A 13538-nucleotide genomic window follows, 5' to 3' on the forward strand; every position below is an offset into this window, starting at 1 on the left:
ACAAGGAGGTCCGGCCAATGAGCTTCTAACAAACTGATTGGGGGACTCTTCAGTATTTCCATGTGGTTGTTTTTCTTTGAATTTAAAAAGATCCTTCAGTTCGACACAACAGAGACGTCAGTGGCATGTCACCTGTGTCTTTCAGCTCCTTGCAGACGACGTTGTGGATGAGGAGAGGCTGCCGGATGACTTTAACCTTCTCGACTCTCTTCACGGGCTTTGTGATGAGCAGCAAGTCAGTGAAAAGGAAGCAGTAGACGTCCATCTATAGTGAAGAGAATCAGTCAATAATTAAGAAAAAATAACACACACACACACAAGGCAGAAAGATTAAAAGCAGGGGAAAATTGGCTTTACCCGGCTGTCTTTGCCCTCCTTCATCCTTAGAGCGCCCTCCAGGTGAAGCTGCCGAGTCTCCTCGGGAGACGTTCCTCTCATGGGAGCCATGAGGTCAAAGTGGTTGAACTCCTTGAGGATCTGAATGGGAACACGTGGGTTGTCACCAAATAAATGCGCATGTTTGGGTTAAATCCAAGTTTTACTATATTTGCCGTCTTTTTTTTTTTTTTCAGGCCTCATTCTAAACTATCACTGAAAAATTACCCTGACCAAATACACAGCGGTGTAGGTCAAACCTACTGATATTTAAAATTGCAAATCCTGTTCACAGTTCCAAAATCCTGCTGAGCTCCACCGTTTTTTGTCCTCACCTTCTCCACCTCCTCGCTACTGCCCTCTACTGCCTCGTAGGAGTCGATGCGGGCACTTGTGGTGGCCAGCCTCTGCTGCTCCTGACGCTGACGCATGTGGGAGTTGATGCTGTCGATGAAGCCCTCCACCGAGGCCACCTAGAGGTCAAGCATGATCGTTTAGGGCGGTTTCAGGCTTGTTTTAATGATAAATGTGTGATAAGCGTGTATTCAATGTGCCCCTTACCATGCTGCCGATGACATCTCGGTCGTTGGGCTCATCCGTCTTCTTGAGCACGCTCTTGAGCAGGAGGGGATATTTGGTCAGCCGCTGATGAGGTTTTGCTAACATGTCTGCCAATTTCAGACGATTACACTGCTTGTGCGTCTCTGCCCACTGTCAACAGACAAGAGACTTGTTACACACCACAACACAGAAACAGGAACACAGACTAGACCATTGGCTGTTGCCTCTGACTCACAGTAACATAGGTCCTGAAGAGTTCATTGTCCCTGAGAAGCGCTCGCATGTTCTCCATGCAGTTTTCCTCCTCCATGCAGTAGCGGATGTAAGGCTTGAACCTGGAGGCGAACTGAAGACAAACGCAACACTCGGCTCAGTACATGCACGGTTAGTGAGGCTGCCACTATCGCTTGATGGTACAGTAGAACTATTGGGACAAGTACTGTTATGAAATACGTAAATACATCAAAGTGACTGTGAAGATGTGGAACCCTCTGTTTCAAAAGCTGCAACCCACCGTCCTGAATCCGTGCTCAAGGTCGGTGGGGTCGAGAAGAGCCCGCGCCTGCCTGGCTTTGTCTAACAGGGGGAGCATGACTTGGTTCCAGAAGGCCGTGTGCAGACGCACAATCTCCTGGATGTTGCTGAAGAGCCGCTGGGGTTCCACCTCGGTGAGCAGGCCACTCTCCTGAAGGTTGAGCAGGCCGCAGAGGAAGAGCTGCAAAAGCATCGATAAACTTAACACAGATGAAATTACTTGAGCTCCATGAGCGCATCATGTTGATTGGCTAATGTTTCAGGGAAAGGCTACTTGGTATTTTACGACTTCCAGCAAGCGATGTCTGTCATTCTGTGACCTTTGTATGTCTGCGTGTGGATGTACCCTGGTTGTTCTATTGGACTCACATCAGTGATGACTCGGAGTTTTCTAATGTAGGTGGCTTCTGTGTGCAGCAGCTCCCATATTGCCTCCTGTTGGTGAAACTGTCTCCGTGTCAAAGTCTAAAATACACACGCACAAACAAACAAACAAAACACACAAACACGTGAGTCAAACAAGTCTGAGCATGAGAAATGTGCACATATCAGACAATGTAAATTTATAGCATGTTATATAATCATAGCACATGCGTATTGCCAAAGCAATAAATGGCTGGCTATCTTGGTTTGTCATGCACTTGCGCTTGCGCTTGCAATTAACAGCAGTGCGATAATTGTCTTGTAAACATCCTTCTGGGAAATCAGAGAAGGTAAACCATGTGGAAGTAGTGTACTACGAGACCCTTCCAAGATGTTTTGGATAATAGTTTGTGGTTCATTTTTGGTTTAAACTATCAACAGTGTATACTATTAATGTGCACTAATAAAAAATAAAAAAAACACTTAATATGCAATTAAAATAACTTTTGGGCCACTGTGCTGCCACTCAAAGATTAGTGGATGTTTGTACTGTAAAAATTAGGTAAGAGTATTTTGTTTTGACATCACAGCAACAGTATGGCATAGCGAAATGGCTATTACCATAGTTGAGAGGTTCTGGATATGAATTTGTTTGGGTTACCTCAGCATTGTCCAGTAACATCCGCCAGCTGTCTTCCAGGACCAAGTCGGGCTCTTGCTCGTCCTCCTCCTCCCAGGAGTCCTGGTGGAAGGAGAGCAGCCGCGGCACCTTGGGCAGCCCGAATAACGTGTACGAGTGCAGCTTGCTATGAAGCTGCTCCAGTCGGTCCACTTCCTGTTGGCCACAAAGTTGACTGTTATGATGGAACATGGCGACGCCGGCCGGCCGGCCCTTAATGTCATAAAAACGAATTGTGTGCAGGGTGAACCCTCTAACAATGGGCTTCAAAGGAAGTGATGGCAAACGGAAGAAGAGGTCCTTTTACGTAATTATGAAATCAAATTAAGTGTGGGGAGAACATTCTAACAATGGGCTTCAAGGCAGGGATGTCAAATGAAAGAAACAAAGGACGACCAGGGGTAGGGGTCATAGATACATGATTACTCAAAGGGGTGTGTGTGCGTGCGTGTGCGTGTGTGTGTGTGGTTGGAGCAAATATTGAGGTGCAAAAGGTCTAGGTCCCGCTGGAGGATCTCAGACTCTGGGGAGGTTAAAGGGGCCGGACAGGGTGAATAGACACGAGCCCACCCCTGACAGGTGACTGACAGATTGTGTCTCTAGCTGACGTCTGTCCCTGGGTGGGATGTGAACTCACAAGGGGGAAGTAACACAATGTTTTTATGAGGGCTTTGTTGCAAGCAAGGTTTACTGCTATTTAGGACCGTCAAACACTTCCATTCTCTGCTCAGCTCTTTATTCTAAAGTCTAAATATTTACACATTTGGATAGGTTATTTATTCCCACGTCAACAAAGGAAAGGACAACAAAGGAGTTCTAGGGCCATAGCAGAAAAAAAACCCCAGTAGAATTAAAAACTGGGTGTGACCAGTAGTCATTGTCAGATTAATATCTGGCAAGATCATTGAAGATTTGTTACAAATAATTCTGGTTTCACTTTGCCGAGGAAATCTTTCTCAGGAAAAGACACCATCACATCCAACTGTTAACGCTGACAAGGGTGATGATTTGGCAAACATTAACTTCATTGCTTCTGAAACTTACTGTAAAATCCAGTAAATCACATGCACATGTGTATCATATGACCTGCACGCCCACAATCTGCAAATGATCATTGTTTTCCAAAGTATAAGCAAATGTATTATTTCAATAACACACAAAGAATCTGCTGTATCTGCTTATGGAGCACAACAGAAATCGGCGATACTGTTGAGAGGCTCAAATTCTAAAGATTTGATCAATTTTAAGTTAAGGTATTAAAACAAATAATTATCCAAATAATTTTTGATTTGATGATGGCTTAATTTATTGTTTCGTAACATAGTTTTGACATTTGTGCGCATCACAGTAATTTGAAATGAATATAAAAAAATCTAACTTTAATTTAAAACAACGGCCTTCTACTGTTCCACTAAAAACGTTCATAAAGAAAATAACCAACGTCAACGATTTCGTTTTTAACGTGAGGGACAAGCAGTACGGAACATTTCCTCTGCCAACTCATTTCCAAAAGTGCTGGCAGGAAAATATCTGAGCCAACAGTATTTGGAGGGAAATGATCTCACCACCTGCACCATTGAACTCCACCCCACAGTTGCCTTACTACAGCTTTACTGTAATGTTCTCTTTTCAGTACCAGCAAGCCATTAAAGCCAAACAGGAAGTCGTCACACGGTTGCCTTGGTCTGCTATTTTTTAAATTTCTGGCCAACTAGACGCCGTTATTGGTCAAAGAAGAAGAAGCCATACGGGCTTACCTTGCCGAAGGATGCTGCTGCGGCGTTGGAGCTAAAAAAGCCACTGAAGCGGCTGGCGGCTCGGTTCTTCCAACTGTCAGGACCGGAGCCGGGGAGCGAGCCACCGAGCTGCCCGAGCGTATCTGGTGTGGGAATGTTGGTCTCGCCCAGAAACTCGGTCATGTTCTTCCTCCGCCGAGACTGACCCTGCGGGTGTGGAGAGGACGGAACTTAGCAAGGAGAAACTTGGCAAAGAACATCACAGCACTTTTGAATGTAAATCAATGAATGTCCACTGCTTGACAATTTAGACTTTTTAACATTGAATCTGAACCCCCTACTAGTCTAAAAACAGAACTCTGATTAATATTGTGTTTGTGGAATATGAATTAAGCAGCAACATCCACCTGTTTTTATCCATCTCAGGAGACGGCCATATTGTCACTTGCTGTCGAGTGAAAATGACGGGAAACGTCATTACCAGAACCGAGCAACTGTGATGTCTTTTTCAGTCGACAGCATGTGGAAAAATGGCCGCCCACCCCCAAGATGGATAAAAACAGGCATATTGCTCAGGTGGCTATACATTAGTTTTCAATGTAAAATTATTTTAACTTGTGCTATTCATTTTTACTAGCAGAGAGAAGCATTTCCAACTTGCAAGTATCAGTTCACCATGAGATGCCATTGTTAGACAAAACAACATTAAGGCTACTTTAACATTTAAAATCATTAAGCGGACAGATAGACAGACAGTAGACGGTGGTCACAGGACAGTGACAATAAAAGAAAATGAAAGAAGTATCAGTATTTCCCCCATCTCTCGGGAAAACAGAAATGTTCCAGATGGATGAATGGAACGAGGGAAATACATAAAGGGGAGACACAAACAGGAAGTTTTCCGGGGAATTTGGCGTTGGAGATGACATCAGCAGGGCCATTAAAGCAGTCAGACACAAACAGGAGAGGGAAGGACGGCCACTTCCTTGGAGTGAATGCTCATTACATCACAGAAAGTTTGCTCCATTCCAAGACTGACCACTCATAGCCCCCCCCAACACACACACACACACACACACACTACCCCACTATTGTTACCCTGTCAGCATGCCCCGCCGTGCACCCTTCACTTTACGAGCACCAACCGAGCAAACAAACAGGGGCCGCCGCCGCCGTATCTGAGGAAGCACTTGTTTTTTACCGCCGCAGTGTCAGTGATGAGGAATCTACCGCTAAGGGGGGGTCAGGGAGAGAATTCCCCCCGCACCTTCAAATATAGTTTCAAGGACCTCACATTCCACAACGTTGACACCAGCAATGGGACACAATTCCAAACAAATTCCTTTGCAGACGCAAACAAACACCAGAGACACGTTTGTGCTCAAAGCTGATTGGGTGAAGGCTTATGGTCAGACCCAGGAGGAGGTCGGTGCATGGACCACTAAGGTTTCGTGACCTTTACACAAGACAATTTGTTAAATGGAGAATGGCCCCCACACACAAGAAAAAGATTGCTTTGATTTTATATTTATAATAAACCACAAACTGTATCCTGCGAGTCGGAATTAAAAAAAAAACTTTGGTGTCTCACTTGTCAAAATTTGTTGGCCAAACAAGCCGATTACTTCTCAAATCAAGCAATTATTCACAATGAGTAAAAAGAGCTGGATCACAAAAACCTGAGTGAATACACAATTGTAAATGACGTGATCGTCTCTTCTTTTACAGCCGATGGTGTGATTCCATAGCTTTAAAAAAAAAAAAAAGAAATACACTCCATTCCATTCACGCAATCGTACCAAAGAGCACCTAACCCTACAAATAGATAAGGAATAAAAGATAACTACCGGTTTTTAAGGGACTCTCTGGGCCAACAGACCGAATAAGAAGGTTTTCAGGGGAGGTAAGACTGGTGGAGACCTTCACAAAATCTGTTTAAACTATCACCAACATTTCGGAACTTCCTCCACTTTGTCTGGGGGAAGAGTAAAGCCATTCAATACAACAAAGCGACGGTGAGAACCACTTATGATGATTTGTTTGAATAAACCGACGACCTTGGCATGTCAAACGCAGAAGCTTCCTGCCTCCATTTTGGTCACCTCCATGCATTCATCTCTGATTATTTAAATAAAGGAACCAAGATTGTGACCAAAAGAACTATTGCTCAGCAAAATGATGACTACTAATAATTGTGTTCACAACTTCAGCAATTGGTAAAGGAACATATGGAACCGTTTTGGTCTTTCAGCCTATGTTCTCCTCCGCTGACAGTTGAACTGAATACAATCTATTGATTTCTTTTGGGGTTCAAGGTTCACATTTGATGATGATGATGCAAACAAAGCCTTTGAAAAAAAGAAGAAAGAAAAAGGAAGAAGCAAACAACATTGAGGAAGTTCTGATTAGTGTCCTTCTCCACTCACCATTGAAGCCAGAGGCATGTCAAAAGTAACAAAAACCATACTGCTCCCTCAAATGGACTCATGGGTTGCAGCCCATTCTGGAACCAACTTCTGCACTTTTTCTCCTTTTTAAACTCTGTCCTGCATCCAGTCGACTCGCGGCTCTTGTCTACCTGGAGGGGTTACGGTCCAGGACCCGGTTGGAGTGGCCACAGGGTAATGCCGTTCCACAAAGAATGATTATTTTCCTGACGAGGGGGACGCCCAGGCGGTGTAGCGAAGCTCCTGGCTGCTTGCATATCACGCGGACACTGGCATGAAGTCATAGCAACCAGGAGGATCCTGCCTCATTGTGTTGGCCAGGAAAGAGGACGCGAGGCAGCAGACCCCTGCCCCCTCACCTCCCACCGGGGGGGAACAGGCTGATTTGAATATTTGGAGGCAGAGCTTCAAGGCAACAGCTTGCAGTGCTATGATTAAAAGAATGATTTCTTCAACGTTTAGTTGAAACCATGCATGGAGCAGATTATTTCCATGTTTATTATTTGCTTCCATTTGTTTCAAAATCTCTGAAGTTTTGCTCACTTGGCTAACTGTACCTAAAGCATTTGTGAACCGGTCAGGTTATTGCCTGGCAGTGATGTTCCAAGCCACAAAGCCTCCATTTACAGTAAGAAAGTGAGGGGGGGACCGTCCAGGTTAATGATATTAAACCTCACTCACAGCCTTATCTTATCAATGGCCATTTGCGGCAGTAACCTTGGCTGAGAAATGGGAGAACCCTTACATGGGAGAGGACTGTATGTTAATACTTCCCCTCCCCCATCACTGATAACAATTCTCCTTGACCAGGCAGGTTTGATTATCGATGGGAAAACACAACACTGCAACCTTCCCGAAAGCTTCAAAACACACATTAGACATTGGCCTGCACAAAAATGTCCCTTGCACAACCGGGAAATGGATGTGACAACAAATCCCCCGCTGTGAACACATGCGTCACACTGAAGAGGTCACACAAACTGTTGACATGGTATTGGAAAAAAAATCTGGGCTAGCCCAGTGCCTCTCAATTATTTTCTGTTTTACCCTCCAGGATGAAGATAATACCCCCCACCCAACTCTCCTTGGTTACTATATTTCATTTGTCTATAATGTAGTTATAAGGACACCACTGCATAACATTGTATCCTTAACTGCACATCTCTGGTAAAGTAAATATTGATAGCTAATTTATTATTGCCTACCACGGCCAGTTAGAACAAAGACTAATCCATCGAGGGATGATTGAAACTATCGATTTATTGAACAAATGCTAACAAAGTGACGTAAACAAAAGTACATTCCGAGCACACCTACCCGTAGCCTCAATTGACACCGTCACTGTACACAACAGTGACTAATACAACAACCAGGAAATAGACTAACATCTTCACATGTCAACTTACACATCACTAAACAGAACAGACCATCCCTCTAAAGTTATGCACCTTCAGTTTCACAGTCATACTTAGAAAGGTGTCAAACGTATGGATGGTGGCCCAATGTGGACCAAACTCAAACCTGCATCTCACATGCATATACTGCATTTTTGATGGCAATGAAGGGTATGTATGACAATGATCCAGGGATTACTGTAGAACAAATGTACATACCTTTCTTTTACAAACTTTCCGAATGATTTTTAGACATGCTAGCAGTTTGCCTCTAACTGCATAGTTATTGGGCTCTGTGACCGAATAAGTTCAGCACTAGGAGGATGAAGATGTAGTGTGACTGCCATTTGTGATGGAAGATCCACAGGGTAACTGGTCAAAAGGTCAGTACTTGTCCCCACCGTCACCACCAACCACAAAGATGCAGCACTGACGCCGTTTCTGCTTGAGAGCTTTCTAATCGGTTTCATAAATAAAACAAAATAAACATACTGACTACTGCAGGTTGTTGATTTTGTCACACAAATGTGGAGATAATCAGATGTTGACACGAGTTAAATAATAGGAAAAAAGTATTTTACATAACGGTGCTTTTAGTGATGCACATTTTTAAGAAGGAAACTTAAAGTGAAAATGCTTGATCACATTTCACCAGTGGTCCAGAAACAAAGATTACTGGAATTATTTACTATTATTTGCTGTATTCAAACTAACTCTGAAAAAAAAAAAAGCAAAACAAGCATTTGATATGCACGTCATTGCCAACTTCATTTTTGAAGGTTTGCAAAAACAGGTTTTAATCTTATTGTCTGTAGGTGAACATTTTCAAAAACGCCAATAAATAAAACAATTCCCATTGAACAGAATTCATTGACTCATGAAACAACAACTAAGCAAGGCTCAGTGCCTCTCACCTGACAGTCATTTGCTTGGTAAACGTCCGGTTGTGGAGACTCTGGGATCTCCACTTGAAGAAGGTCCCAGCTGTACCATGACGACAGGCGACTAAAGCGCATCATTTAATTATTCACGCAAATCAATATTCAAAAAATTCTGTCGGGAAGACAGGGCTCAGAATAATAGCAGTAGTTCAAAACTGAAAATGAACTAACGCGACCTGATCCTGCAGGTACGAAGTGCTACAGGGCGAAGATCACGCCTGCACTCATCCCCACCTAAGGGTGTCAGGAGATCTCTTTTGTCCTACAGCACGCACACAACACGCACACAAACTTCTGCTGCTCCACCCACAAGACGCAGTCAGCATTTTAAACTACACTAGATCTTTGCAGGTTCGATTCAGCAAGAGAAAAATGATCAAGTCAAAATATTTAAATGTGTTACACTTGAAACACACACAATTTATAATTTATCAATATTAGTTTTTACCATTGGCATTATCGTTTTTACCATAGGCATGAGGAGGAAAACTGAGCTGCAAAGTGGTCATATTTTATTTAAGGATTGAGTAGGGATGGGCAAGTACCAAAACCAATGTAAAAATTAGAAGAATAGAAAATTGCCATTGATTTAATTTAAAGGGAAAATTCTATGTTTGGATTCATTCATTCTAACCCTAACCCATTCTTTTAAACTATCTGTCATTGTTTTGGGGGGATTTTACGTGTAAAAAGTACTAGTTGCATTGGTGGTTGGTATCGGTAACTATTCAAGAACTGAGTACTTGTCCCGGTATCGGTCTAAAAAAAAAAGTGATATCGAACATTCCTCGTATTAAGTATGTTTTATTAAGCCATTCACTGACACTTGTCTGTTAACAAATTATATTGTTGGTATTAGACAGAGACTCATTGGAGAGTGAGTCAGCTCAAACGCCGCCAAGAAGACACATGTGACCGCCACTCAGTCGGTCATTGACATGCAAAACCAGCCACACGCTAGCCAACGTGCAACCCAACACTCCCATTGTGAGCCATCAGACAAGTCTGATAGAGACTGTCAAGCTCTGTAGAAATAACATGAAGCGGATTCAAGAGTTGACTGCATAGTTTGGGGAAAAAGGAAGTTAATGAAGACAATTGCTTACACACAAAGAAATGAATACAATAAAACAGAGGACAGAGTGTATAAATACTTTCTTTCATTGGCCACACTCGTCAACGTCTTACCACTCACATGAACTTTACACAGTCGTGAAGACTTCTGTTTTTTTTAAAGTAATATTTCCAAAGTCCAGACTTTATTATGAGATAATGGCTGCAATTAACTGTGCAGGCAAATATTATTTGATGGATATATTCAACCTCATTCGTTTTGGGGTACTGGAAAGCTACCTAAAATCTATGAGTAGCCAAAGTTTATTTTGTGGAAAGAGGTCATACAATACAGTATTTCTCTTTCATGGCCTAGTTGCAATCTCAGAAACATTTTATTTACTCTTCTCGCAGTGTTCAAAACAAAAACACCTGGATAACATTAACAGTGAATTTAACTTTGTTGCTTAAATCCAGAAGGGAGATATTTTGAATAAAAATAGTTTTGTGGAAAATCCACGATTTGCTTTTTGTCTCCAAAATTAATCACCATAATTTTTGCCAGGGGTTGTATTAGCAACGTGCCACAATTTCTTAGAAAGGACAGCCTGTCAAAAAGCATAGAGTCCGGTTAAAATATTGATTAAAAAAATGGATGTTGGCCAATGGAAAAATTGAGGATTTTCTTTTTTTGGGGGGTAAAAAGGCCTTCTTGTGTAATGTTTCGTGATATAGGCTGTAGGCAAAAAAAAAAAGGGGGGACCTAAAATTATGTACTTAGACAAATCTATTAAATTCTGCTAACTCTGACAATTCAGTTCAAGTAAAGTGCTGTGGTTTCAGTCAAGCGCATAACCTTTGAGTGTAAACCGCTAATTTAGTTACCGTAATTTTCGGACTATAAGTCGCACCGGAGTATAAGTCGCACCAGCCATAAAATGCCCAAAAAAGTGAAAAAAAACCCATATATATGTATATAAATCGCTCCTGAGTATAAGTCGCCCCCCCACCCAAACTATGAAAAAAAACCGCGACTTATAGTCCGAAAATTACGGTACTTTTTGCATGCGAGCCAAAGTTGAACTTGAGGTCACTTTTAAAAAGATAAGTCACTGCCTTTATAGGAATTATCAAATAGTATTGCCGGAATTCGTCTTGGACCAATCAGATTGCTCAGCTGAGGCTCCCTTGTAAAATAATCATCCAGCTCATCACAACCTTGAAGGAGACAATAACAAGCAGCAGTTGACTACGATGGAGTCTTAATAAAATATAAACAAAGAGTAAGCCAGTAGAGAAGTGACCGACAGAAACCTAAAGCTAGGACATATTTCAGCAGAGCCCAATGGTTCCACAACATGGAGGTACTTGATTTTGAAGGGCAATTTACTCAAGTTTATTCATCAATCATATATCCAGCTATCAATTTCAAGCCCCCAATAACAACATTCTAAAATATGTACCAATTATTAAAAGAAAAAAATTCAGGCTGACATGTCAAAAACTGCAATCTGTTCATATAATATTGACGTGCTTTTCTACCCCTATTGACCTGATAACTAATTTTGTACTTATTTCATGAGTGTTTTTCCTGTTTCACTGCAGCTAAGAGGGTCATTTTAACAACTGGCTTGCCATTTCTACATAAAAACAACTCCCGACTGGATGACTAGCTGTAAAATATAATGACTGTCTCACAGTTTACAGACACAAAGACAATGACATATCCCATGATGCAACGGGAGGTCTGACGCTACTCGAATCAAAGAGACTTCCTTAGCAACCGGGATGTTTGTGTTTTGTTTCGGTGTGTGTGTACGCGCTTGCTGACTAACTTTCCAGACTTGTAACTACAGCTGTCAGAGAAACATTTAACCGTTTTACCCTGCCCAACTCACCATTGATATGAGCACCCACATGTATCATCAGTCTCAGCTTTGACAACCAGTTTGAAGAGATAATAGGCCCACATTTCAAATATGACTAGGAGCTTCTCTAAATTGTGTCCTGTGTTGTTTAGTAATACACAAGGATGAAGATCAAGTATTGTTTTGGGGTTGGTATTTTATACAGGTTATCAAACTTTTTTGGACAGTGCAGTATGTATTTGGCAATAGTAACGTTGACCTAACGCAAAACCCTATTTAGCTGCTTTGGTGTGTGAGGAAACTTGGCTCGTTTAGTTTAGTCCTCTCCACAGATACAGCCAGTTATGTGAAGCCTGTATTTTTTCTCAGGGCCAGCAGAGGGGGTCTGGCGGCAAGGGAAGTAGGTGCTTTGCCAATACGAGAAAATGTTTGTTATACTCCTTAATGACAATAAAAAAATATTATTATTGACGAGACCTTTTCCTTAATTTCTTAGTGGGTTTGGTTTTTAATTTGGTGGGATCTGCCACTAGCGCCATTTCGTGAGGGAATTTGCAGATGTGAAGCTATTTTTTTCCAAATCAGCCAGCAAGTTAGGCATACAAGGTTAAAGAAATTATTACAGGAGTGTTGGTATAGAAGTGGCCTAACTAAAGCAAAGTATGTGGGATTTAATGCTAAACCTAATCCAAAGTGACATGCTGGGAAATGAAAGCGAGTTGTTCATCTTCAGGAAATAGAACTCTTGGTCCATGTGACAAGGGTCATTAGGTAGCATCAACTTGATGACTCCAGTGTCCTACTTCCACACCAGAGTGAGGCAGGAAGTGGACTAGAAAGTATTGTATCAGGACAGGCACACAATTCCAGACTTCCACTTGGGAACATACTCCTCGGACACCGAGGTCATGATTGGATCACCGACGAGGGATGCGATGGCAATAAAGCATGATGGGAGTCCAACAATAGAAGATGAAGTGATGGAAAGTAGAGAAGGGTGTGTATGTGTGAGATGACTCACCAACGGATCGGCGCCCTCGCGACGTCCCAGAGATCCGTGCTCCACCCTCTCATTGGCTGGTGTGAGGATGTATGGGGTCTGACTCCCAGCGGGCTTCATGTTGGGCAAGCTCAGCGACCTCATGTCCTTCACCCCCTGTTCCACTTTTAGCTCGTCGCCAGGCCGTGCTTCAGGACGAAAGAGGACCATTAAAACAGAAGCCAAGTCAAACATGTTATTTAAAATATATTCTATGCATCCTCACTAAACAGCGTTCTAATTCATATTGTTGTTTTTTTCATCTAAGGCAGCAGTGGAAACACTTGCCAGTGACTGAAATTAACATCATAGTGCCTAAGGGCTCAGGTAATGACCAATCACGGCTCAGCTTGCAAACATCTCATGACCAAACTCAGAAAACTGGGGGGGGGGGAGACACTCCACACAAAGATGTTTGATGTTTGAACCTCGAACCTGAGAACTGAGAGGCAGGTGTGGAGCTGTTCTGCACACACACACACAAATATAAAGTGGTAAAATAAATGGAGTAAGGATCTGCAGGGGAGTGAGGTCAATACAGCACATCA

The 13538-nt window shown here is 42.5% G+C and overlaps 1 protein-coding gene across 4 annotated transcripts in view; it reads right to left on the reverse strand.

Moving 5' to 3' along the window:
* Window positions 1-13538, reverse strand: part of plekhg5b (pleckstrin homology domain containing, family G (with RhoGef domain) member 5b) — a 39713-nt gene that overhangs the window by 3086 nt on the left and 23089 nt on the right. For all 4 annotated transcript variants that reach the window (XM_037246087.1, XM_037246086.1, XM_037246088.1 and 1 more), the window contains 10 exons: window positions 12973-13139; window positions 4270-4455; window positions 2495-2668; window positions 1840-1935; window positions 1451-1651; window positions 1172-1282; window positions 937-1086; window positions 711-848; window positions 358-477; window positions 133-265 (listed from right to left, as the gene is read on the reverse strand). In XM_037246087.1, the coding sequence (XP_037101982.1) occupies window positions 133-265; window positions 358-477; window positions 711-848; window positions 937-1086; window positions 1172-1282; window positions 1451-1651; window positions 1840-1935; window positions 2495-2668; window positions 4270-4455; window positions 12973-13139 (1476 nt within the window). The remainder of the gene's footprint in view (window positions 1-132; window positions 266-357; window positions 478-710; window positions 849-936; window positions 1087-1171; window positions 1283-1450; window positions 1652-1839; window positions 1936-2494; window positions 2669-4269; window positions 4456-12972; window positions 13140-13538) is intronic.

The sequence above is a fragment of the Syngnathus acus genome, chromosome 2, assembly GCF_901709675.1.
Source record: "Syngnathus acus chromosome 2, fSynAcu1.2, whole genome shotgun sequence".
NCBI lineage: Eukaryota > Metazoa > Chordata > Actinopteri > Syngnathiformes > Syngnathidae > Syngnathus > Syngnathus acus.